The sequence below is a fragment of the Bufo bufo genome, chromosome 5 (genome assembly GCF_905171765.1).
Source record: "Bufo bufo chromosome 5, aBufBuf1.1, whole genome shotgun sequence".
NCBI lineage: Eukaryota > Metazoa > Chordata > Amphibia > Anura > Bufonidae > Bufo > Bufo bufo.
In genome coordinates, this window is record NC_053393.1 from 141,118,143 (window position 1) to 141,141,523 (window position 23,381).

The 23,381-nt window shown below is 43.4% G+C and overlaps 1 protein-coding gene and 1 non-coding gene across 2 annotated transcripts in view; both read left to right on the forward strand.

The window, feature by feature from the left end:
• The window catches only part of PRKDC (protein kinase, DNA-activated, catalytic subunit), a 448,398-nt gene that overhangs the window by 360,080 nt on the left and 64,937 nt on the right, over window positions 1–23,381 (forward strand). The window contains 1 exon segment of the mRNA XM_040433446.1: window positions 21,450–21,630. Coding sequence (XP_040289380.1) covers window positions 21,450–21,630 — 181 coding nt within the window.
• TRNAL-CAA lies at window positions 1,226–1,335 on the forward strand. Its single transcript has 2 exons — window positions 1,226–1,263; window positions 1,290–1,335. It is a non-coding gene; the product is annotated as a tRNA-Leu (tRNA).

Sequence of the window (23,381 nt, forward strand, 5' to 3'; positions counted from 1 at the left end):
TCCACCCTTCCTCATTAGGGTGATATTCAGAACCCTCCCTTCTGGCAGGGGTTGGTTCTGAGGGAACAGGGGATCAGTTCTGCGGACTCTGATATGAATCTTCTAGATTGCATCCTTACTACCAGCAGTACTGATTGTATGCATTACCCCCTTCCTTAGGCGGCTTTTGCATTACTACTGGATACAGTACTTACCCTTTGTATCCCTCCTTCCACAGGTGACTGACTGCACTTGCACTGGTCAGTGCCAGCCATTCGCGTCCCCCTTTCGGTAGTTGACGGATTTGCTGTTCCACTGGGTACAGTACTGGCATTATGCATTAGCCTCTCTCATATAGGAGGCGTTATGGCTTTATCGCGGGTGGCAGTGTTTACTGTAAGTATTACCCCCTTACATAGGTGGAGGAATTCTCGACCCACCGGGTACGGGACTAATCATATGCATTATCCTCTTCCATAGGGGTGTAATTCTCTACCATTGGGGTCAATTCCTGCTGGGTGCATTACCCTTGCCATAGGTTAGGTATTTGCGCTAACTCAGGATACAGTACTTCCTATATTTTTCTGCCTTCAAAGGTGGAGTAATTGCACTTCCATTGAGTGCAGTGCTTACAGTACGTGTTACCCCCTCCATGGAGGGGTTATTACACTACCGTTGGATACGGTTCTGATTATCTCCCTACCTCCCTTCCTTGACGGAGGATGGCGCTACCACTGAATACTATTCAACAGTCGTGGCATTATCCCCTTCTACAACTAACAGGAAATCACTGAGCATCTATGCATGCTTTAATTCAACTAAGCCACGACACTAGATACCTTGGCTTCCTTCACAGGTGGGCCGCGGCAACAGTCGTTACCACTGGTGCCTGGTACTCTTCATCTAGTGGTATATGGATGCTGGGGCTGCTCCCATATTGTATCCTTCCCTTTTCTTCTGGTACTGGTTTTTGGCGCAGTTATGTCGACCTTTGTTCTCTCAGGGGGGTCACTCAGCAATACTCAGGTGCCCTAGAGATTCCCATCCCCATGGGCCTCCACCGTTCAGGTTGGTCAGAAATTGATCCTCTACAACGTGTGGTGTGCACGCCATTATACAAATGTTGGGATTACGATCCAGCGAACCCAAGGTTGCACTGACTCTGTATTCTGGGCCACCACTCTTCCTTAATAGGTGAGGGTGTTTTGCTGGCATTCTGCATTGGCTACTACGGCGTGTTCTCTAAGTCAGGATGGCCGAGTGGTCTAAGGTGCCAGACTCAAGAGTTAATCTCTTCCGTGTATGGGGTGTTCTGGTCTCCAAATGGAGGCGTGGGTTCAGATCCCACTTCTGTCAAAAAGCAAGGGAAATTTTCACATTAGGGCCGGAGATCGAACTCGCGGCAGTGGGTCAGCTCCCTCAGATAGGGGTTCTACCCTGGCACGGCTTCGGCGGTTGCTCCTGTTCTTCCCCCTTTTTAGACGGAATGCCTCAGGATGGCTCTGGTTGACTGAGATAGCATGGTTCCATGCTACTTCTGGGTGTCCTTAGGCCTCTCCCTCAGTTTTACGCCGGGAGGAGCAGGCTGTAGCTCTTACTGTACAAGGGGTATTTGCACCTCCACTACATGCTAGGGTTCCTACTGCACATTACTACTGCACAGTTCCTTCGTCAGACGGCGGTTTCTTCTGACCCTGGTATTGGTATCCGGTACGGTGTGGCCTCCTCCTCAACTGGAGTGTGGCATTTGTGTTACTCTGGTGGCTTCCCTTGTTTGGGCTCCTCCTCAGGGGTTTGTTACATTACCAAGAGATTCTGTAAGTGCCGGTCTCTGATGGCAATGGGCTTTTGCCCTGGCCTCTTAATGGTCTTCATTACTGTTAATTGTCCGTTGCTCTGACAACTATTGTTCTTGTGTCGTCAACTCGGGTTTTGCATTGGCGTACATGCCATAGCTATTAGCACCTTACTTTGGGTGCGCTCGACTGGGTAGCTTAGTCCCTGTGGCACTTGTCTACCACTACAGTGATACCTTCCTTCAGATATGATTACTTCTGTGTCACATCAAGCCATGGTGGTCATTCCTTTCACTGCTCCTTCCGGGGGTGGACTACGGTCCCCCCACGCCTTGCCGAGCCGGTGTCTGTCACGCCTTGCCACCACTGGTAGGGATTTCGTTCCTGGAACGGATCACCCTTTTTTTCTTTCCTGTCCTTCCTCTAGCTGGATTGCTGACCATCTTTTCCTTCGGTCTACTCGACCGGTAGTAATGGGTTGTATAGCTATGGAATCCGGGATCTATTTTTTTCCACGGAGAGTATTCTCTTATCTTGGTCTCTGCCCGGAAGTCAATATATGTCACTTATGGGGCTTTCCATTACCGGTTTCTTTTACCCAGAGGAGGACCCTGCGAACCTGGATTTTGGTTCTGCTTCCACAGTTGTGGCCTGCAACCGGCTTCGTCCCAACGATCTGTAGATCGCTGGAGGCGTTTCAGGGACAAACGAGCCCTCCCTCTGGGCTTCTTCTTTTTATTCCTAGGAAGGCGGCATTCCAGATGGCAGGATATTCCATCCGACGGCTTTCCAAGTTGATAGCGCCTTCTTGTACGTCCATTTGTCCTTTTGTCATTTGCATCAGGCAGTGCTCCGTCCAGAATTTTCTTTCTGGCGGAAGGTCGCCGTTTTCCGGGTCATCTCAGAAATGGTTTTCTCTTCTTTCTCCCTCGTATAATTTAAGGGCGGGCTCTTCATCAGCATCTATTTTGGCCTCTGAGATTTGCTGGTCATATCTGGCGCGTTCCGCTGTATGGGTTCTTTACCTGATTTTCTTGGAGGTCCTTGTCATAGCTGGCGACTTCGAAGGGATGTTTTTTTCCTGGGATGGTCTGCCTGACGGTTGCTTCCTAGCGGAGTGATGGCCTGGCCGACCAGCGGTCGTCACTTCTCGGGTTCATCTACTCCAGGCATCGCTTCTAGAAGGCAGCGTCTTGGTCTTCCGGCAAGCTCACTGAGTTTTTCGGGGGGCTTTTCTAGACACCAACTGTTGCTGCTCCAGGCAGCAAGATCTTGCAGGCGGCAGCGGATTACGCATCCTCGAGGGCGTTTTTTCTCCATGGGCGTATGACTTGTTTCCCTCCCCGTGGACTGCTTTAGGACGTCCCACGGTCTGTGTCCCCCAATGATACGAGCGAGAAAACGAGATTTTTGTGAACTCACCTGTAAAATCTCTTTCTCGCGTAGTTCATTGGGGGACACAGCTCCCACCCAGTGTTCTGTTTGCCGCACATAATGGCGGTTGGTGGGCCAGTATGGTCCTCAGTTCTGGTTCAATCCGACTGATGTTTGTCAGTTATTGGTTGTTTACTGTATTTTCCTTATTGATTTTTTTTCTCCTACTCCTATTGCTTTGGCACAAACTGATATGCTCTCTCCAGGCTGGAGGGGGTATAGCCTGCAGGGGAGGAGTTATCACTTCTTAGCCTAGTGTCGCCTCCTAGTGGCAGCAAGCAGCTATACCCACGGTCTGTGTCCCCCAATGAACTACGCGAGAAAGAGATTTTACAGGTGAGTTCACAAAAATCTCGTTTTTTTTTCTTTAACACATTAAGGGTTAACAGCCAAACAAAACTCAATATTTATTACTCTGATTCTGCGGTTTACAGAAACACCCCACATGTGGTCGTAAACTGATGTAAGGGCGCACGGCAGGGCGCAGAAGGAAAGGAACACTGTATGGTTTTTGGAAGGCAGATTTTGCTGGATTGGTTTCTGAACGCATATTGTTTTTTATTTTTCTACCGATCGTCTTGTGCAGGGGCTCGTTTTTTGCAGAAATTGTTGAGGTTTTTATTGGTACCATTTTTGGGACATATGATTTTTTGATCATTCATTATTACACTTTATGGGGGCAGGTGGCCAAAAAATTGGCTGTTTTTGAACTTTTTTTATTTTTTTTATTTTTTTTTTACAGCGTTCATCTGAGGGGTTAGGTCATGTGACAGTTTTATTGAGGCAGATCGTTACGGACATGGCAATACCCAATATGTATACTTTTTTCTTATTTATTTAAGTTTTACACAATAATAGCATTTCTGAAACCCAAAAAATGATGTTTTAGTGTCTCCATAGTCTGTGAGCCATAGCTTTTTTATTTTTTGGGCGATTGTCTTAATATGGGCTCAGTTTTTGCGGGATGAGGTAACGGTTTGATTTTGGGGTACATACACCTTTTTGATTGCTTGGTGTTGCACTTTTTGTGATGTAAGGTTACCTTTTTTTTTACACCGTTTTAAATTTTTAATTTTTTATGGTGTTTATTGGACGGGGTTGATGATGTGATATATTTTATATAGATGGTCGTTACGGACGCGGGTGACACCTAATATGTGTGTTTCTTTTTGTTTTTTTTTTTATAGAAAAGGCATTTATTTTTTACATTTTTATTTATTTATTTTTACTTTTATTACATTTTTTTTTTATCAGTTCCCTCTTGGATCTTGAAGATCCACTGGGGATGATGGTTGTACTATACTTTGCAATGCTCTTGCATTGCAAAGTAAAATACAATCAGATGCCCTGTATTTGGTAGCACCGGACGCCTATGCCATGGCAACCAATGGGCGCTGCGATCGGGCTCCCCTCCCTCTATTAACCCCATGGATGCCGCTACTGCAGCATTTATGGGGTTACAGCAGTGTCAGCATAGAGCTGACACACGCTGCTGATGGCGGCGGCTCATTAATGGAGCCGCCGCCACCACACACAGAAGGGGACCGATCGGGGGCAGCGCTTAAAAGGCAGGGAGGGGGGGCAGCATTCATAAATTTCAGATCGAGTCAGGATACATGGGAGGGGGGGGACGGGGACCGATGGCAGAGTCAGGGCTCACGATGGTGGTGGTGGGGGGTTGGAGGCACTCAAGAAGGGGGCACAGATCGGGGGCTTCAGGACACTTTATCTGATTTCAGGCTCTGATCTGCAGAGCACAGATCAGAGCCTGAAACCGGGATTTTAACACTGCCGCGATCCGATTGGTTAGTCTGCACTGACTAACCAATCGGATCGATTGCCGGCAAGGGGCCACTCTGATTGGTCCCTTGCCGGCATTGCTAGACTGTATGCTGTCCGTGACAGCAGCAGGACACGGGCAGAAGCTTTAATCCAAGCGCTTTGCAGCACTTGGATTAAAGAACTGCAATGACGTCTATACACGTGATAGCTGCACGGGGCATGTGCAGCTATCACGTATATATTCGGATTGCAGTCGTGAAGGGGTTAAATAAAAATAAAAAATTTAAAAACTTGCCCAATTTTACATATAAAATATATAAACAATAAATAAACACATTACATATCGCCACGTCCGAAAAGTCCAAACTATTAAAATATAAAAAAAATATCACCTATACGGTGAACTCACGATTCGCTATTTTTTTTGTCACCTTGTTTCCCCAAAAATAGGATAGGACTTTTCTGTTATGGGCCGGACCTTCCATAAAATGCGAAATGCACGCGGCTATTTTTGTGTTTTTTGTTTCGCGTGGTATCGACTATCGCAATACTTTTTTATGGTATCGAAATCAAATCAAAATGTTGGTATTGTGGCAACCCTAATGGTCTGTAATCGGTCAGCTAAAATGATTGTTAATTTTCACCCAATGAATGCTCATTTTGGTTGAAATCATCCATTTTGATCAACTTTAGTCTGATGTGTGGACAACTTTGGTCCATTATGAGATCATGCTATTGTTGGTTGTCAGGTTGTGCTCTTATGTAAAGTTTCCTATGAAAGTCTAGATCATACCTTTTGAGGTTCCCATACACTCCCCTGACATTTTTGCCTGATTCTTTTGTTGTCTCAGGAGAAAAGCCTCTGCCAGAGGTGCCTGGCAGCGCCTATACCCCTCTCTCATTGAATACACATACATGTTCTGCTGAGCCGAACATATGTGAAAGTTGGAGTTGGGAGACATGTAGCTGTTGGCCGAAGACTGCTATTGAATGTGTATGGCTGCACTAAGAAGACGCTCATTCACCCGACAGTAGTTTCTTCTGACAACGTAAACAGTGCAGCTCGTATAAGTTTTTCCAGTGGGAAATTAAAAGGGTTTTACAAGATTCTTTTTACTGATTGCCTATTCCTCACTGATCAGCTGTTTGAGAAGGAACTACGATCCTGTGAGCGCAGCCGCCTGCTCCATGCTTACCAAGTACAGTGCTGTAGATTGTATAGCGCCTGTGCTTGGTATTGCAGCTCAGCCCCATTCATTTGAATAGGACTGAGCTGCTTCTAGGCCACGTGATGCATAAAAGTGTCGTCACTGGCCTAGGAAAAGCAGAGAAAAGGCTTCAGTGCTCACAGGAGCGCCTGTGCATTCTCAAACAGCTGATCGGTGGAGGTCCTGGGTTTCAGACTCCCAACGATCAGATACCGAATGCCTATTCTGAGGATAGGTCATCAGTATGGATGAGCGAATTCGCAGTATTAGTATGTATTGGCCCAGATGAGCCGAAGTTATTACTTTGCGAAGTCTCGCGTGGCTTTGCGTAATAACTTCATAGATTAATTTTTACTGTAAAAAAACATTTCCAGAGCTCTGGTTTAGTTCCAAGGTACCACTTGGAACCGAACCAGAGTTTGGGAATTTATTTTTTTACAGTAAATATTAATCTATAAAGTTATTACGCAAAGCCACGCGAGACTTCGCAAAATAATAACTTCGGTTCATCTGAGCCAATACATTATAATACTGTACGGAGTGCTTGCTCCGTACAGTATTGGACCGAAGTTTTATGTGAATCGACTTCGGATGTTTCATCCGAAGTCGATTCGCTCATCTCTAGTCATCAGTATAAAAAAAAATCTAAAAAAAAACCTTTAATAATCAGGCACAAAACTGTGTTTTTTGCTTCTCCAACCAACGGCTATTGTTTCCTGACTCCACCTTAAACATGCATGCTCGGCCAAGCGAGTTTTGAGAAACACTTCTGGCAGCAGCTTTTCCTGTGGGAACAAATTTAGTTATGTTGAAATTCAACACTTTACTTGCTACAATGTACCCTAGGGGGAGAGTCGGGACACTCCCATACAGATTTGATCCTCTGCAGTTTTTTTTTCTGCATATGTGTATAAGCATCATAATTCCCTTAGGCTAGGCACACGCTTGCTCCTAGATTCAAGTATTTTTTTCCAGCATAGGAACAGAATACAGAAACAAGAAACAAAAATTGCTGGATCCAACACATGCCAGACACCACCAGCGCCAGCTGGATCTCATTCACTATAATGGAGTACGTTGGGATCTGGCATGAGTTCTGACATTTTGCCGGATAAAATACCACCGTCTCCATGTTTCTGCCAGAGTCAGCGATGGATTCTTCTAGAACCTCCGCCACAGATGTGCAAGTAGACTTATCTGTTGTGCTGTCCTCTACAAAGACTTTCTCCCCTCCAGTTTTCTTAGCTTACAGCCTTACTTCAAATTTAAGCCTGTACAACAATACCAATGTAATTTGAATGCATTCCCTGCTTAAATATTTGTTGGTGTAAATCCCTTGCAAGTCAACTCCCCAAAATCATGTTTATGGTGGTAAAGAATGTCCAACCTATAATGTGGGACATACAGTCAGGTCCATAAATATTGGCATATCATCACAATTCTAACATTTTTGGCTCTATACACCACCACAATGGATTTGAAATGAAATGAACAAGATGTGCTTTAACTGCAGACTGTCAGATTTAATTTGAGGGTATTTAAAACCCTTGCATGTGTGCCTCCCACTTGTTAAGGGACCAAAAATAATGGGACAGAATAATAATCATAAATCAAACTTTCACTTTTTAATACTTGGTTGCAAATCCTTTGCAGTCAATTACAGCCTGAAGTCTGGAACGCATAGACATCATCAGACGCTGGGTTTCATCCCTGGTGATGCTCTGCCAGGCCTCTATTGCAACTGTCTTCAGTTCCTGCTTGTTCTTGGGGCATTTTCCCTTCAGTTTTGTCTTCAGCAAGTGAAATGCATGCTCAATCGGATTCAGGTCAGGTGATTGACTTGGCCATTGCATAACATTCCACTTCTTTCCCTTAAAAAACTCTTTGGTTGCTTTTGCAGTATGCTTTGGGTCATTGTCCATCTGCACTGTGAAGCACCGTCCAATGAATTCTGAAGCATTTGGCTGAATATGAGCAGATAATATTGCCCGAAACACTTCAGAATTCATCCTGCTGCTTTTGTCAGCAGTCACATCATTAATAAATACAAGAGAACCAGTTCCATTGGCAGCCATACATGCCCACGCCATGACACTACCACCACCATGCTTCACTGATGAGGTGATATGCTTAGGATCATGAGCAGTTCCTTTCCTTCTACATACTCTTCTCTTCCCATCACTCTGGTACAAGTTGATCTTGCTCTCATCTGTCCAAGGGATGTTTTTCCAGAACTGTCGTTTGGCAAACTCTAATCTGGCCTTCCTGTTTTTTAAGTGCACCAATGGTTTACATCTTGTGGTGAACCCTCTGTATTCACTCTGGTGAAGTCTTCTCTTGATTGTTGACTTTGACACACATACACCTACCTCCTGGAGAGTGTTCTTGATCTGGCCAACTGTTGTGAAGTTTTCTTCACCAGGGAAAGAATTCTTCGGTCATCCACCACAGTTGTTTTCCGTGGTCTTCCGGGTCTTTTGGTGTTGCTGAGCTCACCGATGCGTTCCTTCTTTTGTTTTTTTCTGCCTAATGATGGCTTGCTTCACTGATAGTGACAGCTCCTTGGATCTCATCTTGAGAGTTGACAGCAACAGATTCCAAATGCAAATAGCACACTTGAAATAAACGCTGGACCTTTTATCTACTCATTGTAATTGGGATAATGAGGGAATAACACACACCTGGCCATGGAACAGCTGAGAAGCCAATTGTCCCATTACTTTTTGGTCCCTTAACAAGTGGGAGGCACATATGCAAACTGTTGTAATTCCTACACTGTTCACCTGATTTGGATGTAAATACCCTCAAATTAAAGCTGACAGTCTGCAGTTAAAGCACATCTTGTTCGTTTCATTTCAAAACCATTGTGGTGGTGTATAGAGCCAAAAATGTTAGAATTGTGTCGGTCCCAATATTTATGGACCTCACTGTATCTATGGATGATTGCTACTTCATTCTAGCTTAATAGGGCACCGTTTTTTGCTGATCTGGTGAGTGGAAAAGTATCCACATTACAACTCAATGCTCCATGTAATTTATTAAATTAAATTAGAGCAGGCTCCTATAGGTCTGTCTGATCAGTGGGGATTCAGCCGCCAACACCTCGAATTGAATGCCCTACACCCTTTTTACCCATGCATAGCGCTGTACATTTAGTTGAGACATTACATCAGCTCAGTCCCATTAAAAATGCTAAGCTGTACTACCCAGTATACAGTATTTTCTGCTATTCATTGTAGGGTTGCATCTGGTATCGAACTATCGATACCCAATCGATACTTTGTACCCGGATCGATTCGATACTGGGATTTGTTTTTTTACCGATGCTAGGCTGTGCTACTGCATTCTGGAGAGACCCTTTTTCATTGGTGGCAGTGATAGTTTCTGATCGGAGCCCTAGCAGTGTAATTTTGAGGCTCTGATTGGTTACCATGGCAGCCAGGACGCTATTTAAGCCCAGGCTGCCATGGTAAGCTCCCTGCTGCTTTGTGCACAGGGCAGCAGGGACAGTGTGAAGTCCTATTCACGGTAATAGATCTCTATTAGGGTGAATATGACAAGGGATTAAAAGATCCCAGGTTCTAGCCCCTAAAGTTTAACCCCTTAAGGACGCAGGGCGTATCGGTACGCCCTATTTCCCGAGTCCTTAAGGACTCAGGGCGTACCGGTACGTCCTAACTTGAACTCAGTATTCCGGCGCCCGAGGGGTTAAACGGAACGGGATTTCGGCTGAAATCCTTCAGCCGGCATCCTGTGACAACGCCAGGGGGGGTCATGTGACCCCCCCGTGTCGGCGATCGCAGCAAACCGCAGGTCAATTCAGACCTGCGGTTTGCTGTGCTTTTTGCAGTTTCTGATGCCCGCGGTCCCTGACCGCGGGGATCAGAAACTTTTGAGTGCCTATAATCAATATTTTTCACCCCCCCCCTGCACCCCTGCACGATTTTATGCCGGCGGGTGGTGCGGGGGGGGGGTGTCGCGTGCGGGAGGCGGGCGGTGCGGCAGGCGGGATCGCGATCCCCCGCCCGCCTCCCCATGAATGATCGTTGGCTTCTAGTGGTTATACCAGGGTGCCAGCACATTGCTGGCACCCTGGTATAAACGGCTGACATCTGTGAAGATGTCAGCTGTTTAACCCTTTCCATACCGCGGTCCGTACGGACCGCTGTATGGAAAAAGTTAACTGTCGTCGGTCAGGGAGCTCCCTCCCTCTCCATCGGGGGGCTGCTGTGCCTTTGCAGCCCCCCGATGGAGAGGGAGAGAGCCCCCAGAGAGCCCCCCTCAGCCCCGTGCTTACCCTTCCCCGTCTGCGAAGTTCTGAGCAGACGGGGAGGGTTCCCATGGCAACAGGACGCCTGCTCAGGCGTCCTGCTGTCCATGGTGCTGAACAGATCTGTGCTAAAAGCATAGATCTGTTCAGTGTAAGTAAAATACAGTATAGAACAATATATATTGTACTGTACTGTATTATACAGACATCAGACCCACTGGATCTTCCAGAACCAAGTGGGTCTGGGTAAAAAAAAAAGTTAAAAAAAGTGAAAAAAGTTAAGATAAAAAAAAAAACATTCATCACTGAATAAAAATTAAAAAAATAAAATACACTACACATATTAGGTATCGCCGCGTCCGTAACGACCTGATCTATAAAACGGTCATGTTACTTTCCCCGCACGGTGAACACCATAAAAATAAAAAAATAAAAACTATGAGAAAATTGAAATTTTGCCCACCTTACTTCCCAAAAAAGGTAATAAAAGTGATCAAAAAAGTCACATGTACGCCAAAATAGTACCAATCAACCGTCATCTCATCCCGCAAAAATCATACCTTACCCAAGATAATCGCCCAAAAACTGAAAAAACTATGGCTCTCAGACTATGGAAACACTAAAACATGATTTCATTCAAAAATGAAATCATTGTGTAAAACTTACATAAATAAAAATAAAGTATACATATTAGGTATCGCCGCGTCCGTATCGACCGGCTCTATAAGAATATCACATGATCTAACCCCTCAGGTGACCACCGTAAAAAATAAAAAATAAAAACGGTGTAAAAAAAGCCATTTTTTGTCATCTTACGTCACAAAAAGTGTAATAACAAGTGATCAAAAAGTCATATGCACCCCAAAATAGTGCCAATTAAACAGTCATCTCATCCCGCAAAAAATGAGACCCTACTCAAGATAATCGCCCAAAAACTGAAAAAACTATGGCTCTTAGACTATGGAGACACAAACTTTTTTTGGTTTTAAAAATGAAGTTATTGTATAAAACTTACATAAATAAAAAAAAGGTATACATATTAGGTATCACCGCGTCCGTGACAACCTGCTCTATAAAATTACCACATGATCTAACCTGTCAGATGAATGTTGTAAATAACAAAAAAAAAAAAAAAACGGTGCCAAAAAAGCTATTTCTTGTTACCTTGCCGCACAAAAAGTGTAATATAGAGCAACCAAAAATCATATGTACCCTAAACTAGTACCAACAAAGCTGCCACCTTATTCCGTACTTTCTAAAATGGGGTCACTTTTTTGGAGTTTCTACTCTAGGGGTGCATCAGGGGGGCTTCAAATGGGACATGGTGTCAAAAAAACCAGTCCAGCAAAACCTGCCTTCCAAAAACCGTATGGCATTCCTTTCCTTCTGCGCCCTGCCGTGTGCCCGTACAGCGGTTTACGACCACATATGGGGTGTTTCTGTAAACTACAGAATAAGGGCCATAAATAATGAGTTTTGTTTGGCTGTTAACCCTTGCTTTGTTACTGGAAAAAAAATATTAAAATGGAAAATCTGCCAAAAAAGTGAAATTTTGAAATTGTATCTCTATTTTCCATTAAATCTTGTGCAACACCTAAAGGGTTAACAAAGTTTGTAAAATTAGTTTTGAATACCTTGAGGGGTGTAGTTTCTTAGATGGGGTCACTTTTATGGAGTTTCTACTCTAGGGGTGCATCAGGGGGCTTCAAATGGGACATGGTGTCAAAAAAAACAGTCCAGCAAAATCAGCCCTCCAAAAACCAAACGGCGCACCTTTCACTCTACGCCCTACTGTGTGCCCGTACAGTAGTTTACGGCCACATATGGGGTGTTTCTGTAAACGGCAGAGTCAGGGCAATAAAGATACAGTCTTGTTTAGCTGTTAACCCTTGCTTTGTTAGTGGAAAAAATGGGTTAAAATGGAAAATTAGGCAAAAAAATGAAATTCTCAAATTTCATCCCCATTTGCCAATAACTCTTGTGCAATACCTAAAGGGTTAACGAAGCTTGTAAAATCAGTTTTGAATACCTTGAGGGGTGTAGTTTATAGAATGGGGTCATTTTTGGGCGGTTTCTATTATGTAAGCCTCGCAAAGTGACTTCAGACCTGTAGTGGTCCCTAAAAATTTGGTTTTTGTAAATTTCTTAAAAATTTCAAGATTTGCTTCTTAACTTCTAAGCCTTATAACATCCCCAAAAAATAAAATATCAATCCCAAAATGCTACAAACATGAAGTAGACATATGGGGAATGTAAAGTCATCAAATTTTTTGGGGGTATTATTATGTATTACAGAAGTAGAGAAACTGAAACTTAGAAATTTGCAAATTTTTCAAAATTTTTGGTAAATATGGTATTTTTTTATGCAAAAAAATTAACTTTTTTGACCCAATTTTAGCAGTGTCATGAAGTACAATATGTGACGAAAAAACAATCTCAGAACGGCCTGGATAAGTCAAAGCGTTTTAAAGTTATCAGCACTTAAAGTGACACTGGTCAGATTTGCAAAAAATGGCCAAGTCCTTAGGGTGAAATAGGGCTGAGTCCTTAAGGGGTTAAGGACTTGGCCCTATTTCACCTTCTGGACTTGGCCATTGTTTGCAAATCTGACCAGTGTCACTCTAATTTCTCTACTTCTATAATACATAGTAATACCTCCAAAAATAGTTATTACTTTACATTCCCCATATGTCTACTACATGTTTGGATCATTTTGGGAATATTATTTTATTTTTTGGGGATGTTGCAGGCTTAGAAGTTTAGAAGCAAATCTTGAAATTTTTCAGAAATGTTAAAAAACCCCATTTTTAGGGAACAGTTCAGGACTGAAGTTACTTTGCGAGGATTACATAATAGAAACTAGGGATCGACCGATTATCGGTTTGGCCGATATTATCGGCCGATATTGAGGATTTTGAACGGTATCGGCATCTATTTTGCCGATATACCGATAACGTATTGGGAACACAGAACGCGCTGCTCTCAGCGCGTTCTGTGTTCCCTCCGCAGCACAGGGGAGAAGGAAGCAGTGTCTCCTCCCCCTGTGCTGCTGCTGCCGCTGCCGCCAATGACAGGACGGAAGACAAGAGGAGGGGAGGGGCTGTGGCCGCTGCGCCACCAATGAAGATGAGTCTTTCATTAATTCAAATACAGGAGGCGGGAGCTGGCTGCAGAATCACATAGCCGGCTCCCGACCTCTATGAACGGCAGCTGCGGTCCGCGGTAGTTAACCTCTTAGGTGCCGCGGATCGCAGCTACCGCTCATAGAGGTCGGGAGCCGGCTATGTGATTCTGCAGCCAGCTCCCGCCTCCTGCATGTGAAAGAGAGGTATCTTCATTGGTGGCGCAGTGCGCCCCCCCCCCCCCTCAAGCAGTGCGCCCCCCACCCCAATAGTAAAAACATTGGTGGCGCAGTGCGCCCCCCCCCTCAAGCCCCCTAGTATTAGTCATCGGTGGCGCAGTGCACCCCCCACCCCCATCCCAATAGTAAAAACATTGGTGGAGCAGTGCGCCCCCCCCCCCCCCCCCCCAGTTCTAATCATTGGTGGCAGTGGCCACAGGATCCCCTCTCCCCTGCTCCTCCGATCGGAGCCCCAGCAGTGTAAGCCTGGGGCTCCGATCGGTTATCATGGCAGCCAGGACGCTATTGAAGCCCTGGCTGCCATAGTCAGCTCCATGCTGCTGTGTGCACAGAGCACAGGGCAGCAGGGAGAGTGCGAGATCCTATTCACTCTGATAGAGATCTATCAGGGTGAATGGGACAAGGGTTCTAGTCCCTAAGGGGGCTAAAAGTTAGTAAAAAAAAAAAAAAAAAACACAAAAATATTAAGTATAAATGAAAAAGATTTACAAAAAAAATAAAATAATAATACACGTTAACAATAAACATTAATTTTCAGCAGATTTGTGTAGGAATTTTTTTTTTTTTTCCTCAAAAATAAAAATACCCAGAATATCGGTATAAATTATCGGCTATCGGCCTGAAAGTTGACAAATTATCGGTATCGGTATCGGCCCTAAAAAATCAATATCTGTCGATCCCTAATAGAAACCACCCAAAAATGTCCCCATTCTATAAACTACACCCCTCAAGGTATTCAAAACTGATTTTACAAACTTTGTTAACCCTTTAGGTGTTCCACAAGAATTAATGGAAAATAGAGATACAATTTCAAAATTTCACTTTTTGGGCAGATTTTCCATTTTAAATATTTTTAACTTTTACAAAGCAAGGGTTAACAGCCAAACAAAGCTCAATATTTATGGCCCTGATTCTGTAGTTTTCAGAAACACCCCATATGTGGTCGTAAACTGCTGTACGGGCACACGGCAGGGCGCAGAAGGAAAGGAATGCCATACGGTTTTTGGAAGGCAGATTTTGCTGGACTGTTTTTTTTGACACCATGTCCCATTTGAAGCCCCCCTGATACACCCCTAGAGTAGAAACTTCATGAAAGTGACCCCATCTAAGAAACTACACCCCTCAAGGTATTCAAAACAGATTTTAGAAACGTCGTTAACACTTTAGGTGTTCCACAAGAGTTATTGGCAAATGGAGATGAAATTTCAGAATTTAATTTTTTGGGCAAATTTTCCATTTTAATCAATTTTTCCCAGTAACAAAGCAAGGGTTAACAGCCAAACAAAGCTCAATATTTATGGCCCTGATTCTGTAGTTTACAGAAACACCCCATATGTGGTCGTAAACAGCTGTACGGGCACACGGCAGGGCGCAGAAGGAAAGGAATGCCATACGGTTTTTGGAAGGCAGATTTTGCTGGACTGTTTTTTTTGACACCATGTCCCATTTGAAGCCCCCCTGATGCACCCCTAGAGTAGAAACTCCAAAAAAGTGGCCCCATTTTAGAAACTACGGGATAGGGTGGCAGTATTGTTGGTACTAGTTTAGGGTACATATGATTTTTGGTTGCTCTATATTACACTTTTTGTGAGGCAAGATAACAAGAAATAGCTGTTTTGGCACCTTTTTTGTTTTTTGTTATTTACAACATTCATCTGACAGGTTAGATCATGTGATATTTTTATAGACCATAATAGTGGCGTAACTATCAGGGAAGCAGGGGAAGCAGCTGCTTCGGGGCCCGAGCTCAGATGGGGCCCGGGAGCAGTCACTGTACTTCGTCACCCCGGGCCCCTGTCAGAGCAGCTGAATTCTCCTGCACTTGCACCTCTGACCTGACATCAGTGACATTGCTCCGCCTCTCCCCTCCTCAGTTCTTATGATGGACACTGACCAGCAACAGGACGTCCTGATGTGGCCGGAGCTATAATAGCCCCGCCCACTTTTATACCCTCGATTCCTGCAGCTTGAACCTTCCCTGCCCAGCAAGCTGAAGTTCTGAACATCAGTTGCATTGCCACAACTGCACCAGTGATGAGTGGCAGGGGAACTGGGGTTATATTCAGGGGGTGTCATCCAGCTTCCCTGCTATCCTGCATAGCACAAGTGCAGAGGCATTAGAGTATGCGGGAGAGGCACAGCAGGAAAGCTGGGTGTCTATATATGTGTATTGTATATGTGTGCGTCCATGTATGTGGTGACTGCGTGTATGAGTGCGCCTCTGTATGTGAAGAGTATGTGCTCAGTCTATGAAAAAAGGGGATAAGACATTCTTCAGATATATAAATGAAAAAAGGAAATTAAAACAAGGAATAACTAAATTAAAAACAAAGGACGGAAGGTATGTAGAAGAGAATAAAGGGCTAGCCGACTGCCTTAATGAATACTTCTGTTCAGTTTTTACAAAAGAAAAAGGAGAAGGACCTCCACTAGAAAGAATGACTAATAAATCGTTTGATGCATATATCTTTACAGAGGAAGATGTTCTAAGTTTGCTGTCTAAGGTGAAGACAAATAAGTCACAGGGGCCTGATGAGATACACCCAAAATTATTTAAAAAGTATAGTGGTGAGCTGGCAAAACCGTTAACAGATTTATTTAACCAATCATTAGTAACAGGAGTCGTCCCGGAAGATTGGAAATTGGCAAATGTCGTGCCCATTCACAAGAAAGGTAGTAGGGAGGAATCGAGCAACTATAGACCAGTGAGTCTGACATCAATAGTAGGCAAATTAATGGAAACCCTATTAAAGGATAGGATTGTGGAACATCTAAAATCCCATGGATTGCAAGATGAAAAACAACATGGGTTTACTTCAGGGAGATCATGTCAAACAAATCTTATAGATTTTTTTGACTGGGTGAATAAAATAATAGACGGTGGAGGTGCAGTAGACATCGCATATCTAGATTTTAGTAAGGCTTTTGACACTGTCCCACATAGAAGACTTATCAATAAACTGCAGTCATTGAGCATGGACTCCCATATTGTTGAGTGGATTAGGCAGTGGCTGAGTGACAGACAACAGAGTGTTGTAGTCAATGGAGAACATTCAAAACAAGGTCATGTTACCATTGGGGTTCCACAGGGATCTGTACTGGGACCGATTTTGTTTAATATCTGATAAGTGATATTGCAAAAGGCCTCGATGGTAAGGTTTGTCTTTTTGCTGATGACACAAAGATATGTAACAGGGTTGATGTTCCTGGAGGGAAACGCCAAATGGAAAAGGATTTAGGAAAACTAGAAGAATGGTCAGAACTCTGGAAACTGAAATTTAATGTGGATAAGTGCAAGATAATGCACCTGGGACGTAAAAACCCAAGGGCAGAATATAGAATATTTGACACAGTCCTGACCTCAGTATCTGAGGAAAGGGATTTAGGAGTAATTATTTCAGAAGACTTAAAGGTGGGAAGACAATGTAATAGAGCAGCACGAAATGCCAGCAGAATGCTTGGATGTATAGGGAGAGGTATAAGCAGTAGAAAGAGTGAAGTGCTTATGCCGCTGTACAGAACACTGGTGAGACCTCACTTGGAGTATTGTGTGCAGTACTGGAGGCCATATCTCCAGAAGGATATAGATACTCTAGAGAGAGTTCAGAGAAGAGCTACTAAACTAGTACATAGATTGCAGGATAAAACTTACCAGGAAAGGTTAAAGGACCTTAATATGTATAGCTTGGAAGAAAGAAGAGACAGAGGGGATATGATAGAACCTTTTAAATACATAAAGGGAATCAACTCGGTAAAGGAGGAGAGCATATTTAAAAGAAGAAAAACTACCACAAGAGGACACAGTTTTAAATTAGAGGGGCAAAGGTTTAAAAGTAATATAAGGAAGTATTACTTTACTGAGAGAGTAGTGGATGCATGGAATTGCCTTCCTGCAGAAGTGGTAGCTGCAAATACAGTGAAGGGGTTTAAGCATGCATGGGATAGGCATAAGGCTATCCTTCATATAAGATAGGGCCAGGGGCTATCCATAGTACTCAGTATATTGGGCAGACTAGATGGGCCAAATGGTTCTTATCTGCCGACACATTCTATGTATGTGGAGAGTGTGTGTATGAGTGCGTCCATGTATGTGGAGAGTGTATGTATGAATGCATCTATGTATATGTTGAGTGTGTGTGAGTGTGTCCATGTATGTGGAGAGTGTGTGTATGAATGCATCTATGTATATGTTGAGTGTGTGTATGACTGCATTCATGTATGTGGAGAGTGTGTGTATGACTGCGTCCATTTATGTGGAGAGTGCGTGTATGACTGCGTCCATGGCTGCAGTATGAAAGGTACAGAGGCTAAAATACTTGTGGATATGTAGAGGTAAATCAGACGTGTCTATTACAATTGCAGCGCAGGTTTTAAAGGGGTTGAGTTGAATATAAACTCTGTCAGCAACTGTAAGGCCCCTTTCACACGGGCGAGTATTCCGCGCGGATGCGATGTGTGAGTTGAACGCATTGCACCCGCACTGAATACTGACCCATTCATTTCTATGGGGCTGTTCACATGAGCGGTGATTTTCACGCATCACTTGTGCGTTGCGTGAAAATCGCAGCATGCTCTATATTCTGCGTTTTTCACGCAACGCAAGCAAGTACGGATGCGGTGCGATTTTCACGCACGGTTGCTAGGAGACGATCGGGATGGAGACCCGATCATTATTATTTTCCCTTATAACATGGTTATAAGGGAAAATAATAGCATTCTGAATACAGAATGCATAGTATAATAGCACTGGAGGGGTTAAATTTTTAACTCACCTTAGTCCACTTGATCGCGCAGCCGGCATTTCCTTCTGTCTGCTTTGCTGAACAGGACCTGTGGGGACGTCACTCCGGTCATCACATGATCTTTTACCATAGTGATGGATCATGTGATGACCGGAGTGACGTCATCAAAGGTCCTGTTCCTGTAATTAATGCTCACCACAGGTCCTATTCAACAAAGGAGACAGAAGGAGATGCCGAGCCGCGATCAAGTGGATTAAGGTGAGTTAAATTATTTTTATTTATTTTTTTAACCCCTACAGCGCTAGTTTACTATGCATTCTGTATTCAGAATGCTATTATTTTCCCTTTGCAATGTTTTGCACTCGCGCGGAAAAATCGCGGGTGTTCCCGCAACGCACCCGCACATTTTCCCGCAACGCCCGTGTGAAAGAGGCCTAAATATTAAAAAACAAAGTCGTGCTAAAAGTGACAGTAAATACAGTAAATAAAAAGTCACAAAATAGCCATATAAGAGGGGTTTGCACAGGAGGAGGCGGTTTGTGAAGGTGTGTGTGGGGGGGGGGGGGGGGGGGCCCGTACAAAAATTTGCTGTGGGGCCCAGTCAGTTCTAGTTACGCCTCTGGACCATAAAATACTTCATTTTTTTTTTTTTTTTTTTTTTTTTTTTTTTACTTATGTAAGTTTTACACAAGTATTTCATTTTTGAAGCCAAAAAAAAATCATGTTTTAGTGTTTCTATAGTCTGAGAGCCATAATTTTTTCAGTTTTTGGGCGATTACCTTGGGTAGGGTATGATTTTTGCGGGATGCGATGACTGTTTTATTGGCACTATTTTGGGGTGTGTGTGACTTTTTGATCGCTTGCTATTACACTTTTTGTGATGTAAGGTGACAAAAAATGGTTTATATAGCACAGTTTTTATTTTAAATTTTTTACGGTGTTCATCTGAGGGGTTAGGTCATGTGATATTTTTATAGAGCCGGTCGATACGGACGCGGCGATACCTAATATGTATACTTTTTTTTTTTATTTATGTAAGGCTACTTTCACACTAGCGTTCGGGTGTCCGCTTGTGAGCTCCGTTTGAAGGGGCTCACAAGCGGCCCCGAACGCATCCGTACTGCCCTAATGCATTCTGAGTGGACGCGGATCCGTTCAGAATGCATCAGTCTGGCAGCGTTCAGCCTCCGCTCCGCTCAGCAAGCGGACACCCGAACGCTGCTTGCAGCGTTCGGGGTGTCTGCCTGGCCGTGCGGAGGCAAACGGATCCGTCCAGACTTACAATGTAAGTCAATGGGGACGAATCCGTTTGAAGTTGACACAGTATGGCTCAATTTTCCGTCTGAAGCTACTTTCACACTTAGAATTTTTTCTACAATATAATGCAGACGGATCCGTTCTAAACGGATCCCAAGTCTGCATTATATGAGCGGATCCGTCTGGGCAGACATCAGACGGACCCGCTCTGAACGGTAGTGTGAAAGTAGCCTAAGTTTTACACAATAACAGCTTTTTTAAAACAAAAAAAATGATGTTCTAGTGTCTCCATATTCTGAGCCATAGTTTATTTTATTTTGTGGGCGATTGTCTCAGCTGGGGCTCATTTTTTTGCGGGATGAGGTGACGGTTAGATTGGTACTAATTTGGTGGACAAATGCCTTTTTGATCGCTTGCTGTTGTACTTTTTGTGATGTAAGGTGACAAAAAAATTGTTTATTTAGCAGTTTTTATTTTTTATGGTGTTCATCTGAGGGATTAGGTCATGTGATATGTTTATAGAGCCGGTCGATACGGACGCGGCGATACCTAATATGTATACTTTTTTTTTTTTCCTTAATTTTTTGCCAATTTTTTTTACTTTATTTGGGGAAAATGACGTTTTTGTTTATTTTTTCTTGAAACTTTAAATTTTTTGGGGGGAAAACTTTATTTTTTAAACTTTTTTTTTTCACTTTATTTTTCGTCCCACTTTGGGACTTGATCTTTTGGGGGTCTAATCCCCTGTATTGGAATGCATTGGCTGTATGAGTAATAGAGTGTGTATTACTCATACATCTTCCGGCCTGTGAGATCCAGGGGGCTGGATCTCACAGGCTTGTCACCGGAAGGCAGCACAGATGCCTAAGGAAGGCATTGCGCTGCCTTTCATGCCATCGGGTCCCCCCACAGCCCCATGGGGACCCGATGGCACCGCTGCCGCACCAGGTAAAAGCCGCAAACCGCAGGTCTGAATTGACCTGCGGTTTGCGGCGATCGCCGACACAGGGGGGGTCATGGGACCCCCCCCGCGCATTTAGCCGAGGTGCCTGCTCAATGATTTGAGCGTGCACCTTGTTCCGATCACCGCCCGCCGGGCTGCGGTAATCGTAAAAACAACACATGACGTACCGGTACGTCATGGGTCCTTATGGACTCTGGAACCATGCCGTACCGATACGTCATGGGTCCCTAAGGGGTTAAAAAAAACACCAAAATATTAAGTTTAAATCGCCTCCTTTCCGAATTTTACATATAAAATATATAAACAATAAATAAATAAACTTATTACAAATCGCCACGCCCGAAAAGTCCAAAGTATTGAAATATCTCTTATGCGGTGAACGCCGTAAAAAAAACAAAAATAAAGCGTGATTTGCCACTTTTTTGTCACCTTGTCTCCCCAAAAATAGGATAGGACTGTTCTATTATGGGTCAGACGTTCCATAAAATGCGGAATGCACACGGCTTTTTTGGTGTTTTTTTTTTTTTTTTCGCGTGGTTTCGAATGGTATTGTGTATCGCAATATTTTTTTATGGTATCGAAATCAAATCTAAATTTTGGTAGTGTGACAACCCTAGTTCGTTGTTTTTTTAATTATTATTACAACTTGATTGTAGGTTGCTGCTGGACTGTACAGAAAGTGTCTCCATTACTTAAAATCTGCTGTCAGGAGAGCTGAAGAAGAAACACAGTCTCATTCAGAGGAGAGGACTGATAACAAAGGAGCCATCAAAGCTTACATGACCCTGGTGGATTTTTGTGATACACATCTTAGGAAACTAGAGGACAACTCATCAGGTACTGAAATTTTTGGATATGTAATTGTTTTCTGTAGTAATTAATAGATACTTTCCACTGTAAGGTAAAGTGAGTCTTTTTCCTTACTCCTTAGATGTTTCTTTCTGGTCTCCTTAAAGGCTATGTACACCTTTTGGGGGAAATTTGTTTTATGATTGCATTTTACTCATTTTGGGCTAAAAATTATTTTTTCAATTGGTCTTTATTACAAATACTGAGCCGTTCTGTCAAAAAGGGTTAACTGTTTTTATAGCTGTGTGAATTGTACTTTTACTTTGTGCCGGTTATCTAATAACCCTTATATAATCCGTTATTTAAGCCACATTCTTATCGGTAAGATAAGAAATGAGCTACAATGAGTGTTCAGGTCAGAGATAAGTAGTGGTCAGGCAAGCTGTCTGACAGAACCAGAGTCAAAAGTCAGATACTGCTACTAGAGAAACTCAAGGCTGCACAAAGACAGTGGTTCAGATTTTTTTTTATAAAAGCCAATTGAAAACATGATATTTAGCTCAAAATGAGTACAATTAAATAATAATAAAAAATGTTATCTGTAGAAACAGAGACTGTGGGAGATTTCCTAAATAAAACATGACAATTTTGGTACAGATTGTGCCAAAGAATGGACAGTTTAGAAACTGTCTAGAGAAATGTGAGAAATAGCATTCATAAAGTGTACCAATCTTTTTAGTGCAGAAAAGCTAGTTTAAAATCAGCCGGCCAATAATGGCATGAGAAAGAAAAGTGTCTGTATGTCTAGCAATAGGCACTAAATGTATTATCTAACACATACACCACAGTGATAAATGTGGTGCAATATCTTCCTGTGTGATGTAGTTTTATTCTCACTAAATTTAGGACAGAATAACTAAATCACCCCAGGGTTTTTTATTTTAACCCACGAACCATAACTGACTGGTTAGTGCAGTAGAAAAAAAATAGCCCTCCACTTAAAGAGGACCTTTCACTAGTTTAAAAACTAAAAACTAACTATATCAGTGGGCAGAGCGGCGCCCAGGGGTCCCCCTGCACCTACTAGTATGTCTGGGCGCCGCTCCGTTAGCCCGGTATAGGCTCCGGTGTCTGCAGCTCCCTCTGTTGTACTGGGCGGAGTTTTTGTATTAGGGTTGTCCCTTGCTGCAGCGCAGGCCAATCGTAGCGCACAGCTCATAGCCTGGGACTCCCAGGCTATGAGCTGTGCGCTACGATTGGCCAGCGCTGCAGCAAGGGACAACCCTATTACAAAAACTCTGCCCCGTACAACAGAGGGAGCTGCAGACACCGATACATCAGTGCTGTATCCAATGCAGTTTCCTGTATGAAAGGTTTCTTTTTTTTTTTTTTTTTTTATTACTTTACTTGTATTGTAATTACTCCTGTACTTGCAGTAAGTTTTGGTATGAAGTTATGATTTACCACACATAGGCTTTAAAGGAGTTGTCCAGCCATTAATATTGATTATCTATCCTCAGGATAGGTCATCAGTATCTGATCGCTGGGGTCCGACACCCCGGCGGTCAGCGAGCGCCGCTTCCTCATCGTTACACTATGCGTCGTCAACTGTGAAGTGATGGCATAGTGTAATTACAAGTACTCAGTACTTGAATGGAGGGAGTACTTGTCATTATACTGCTCTTCAGAAACAATGGGCAGTGTAATGAATAATGGAACACTGCCTTTTTTTCAAGCATCTGATCGGCTGGGGGGTCGGGTGTCTGACCCTCGATGATCAGATATTCATGACCTATCCT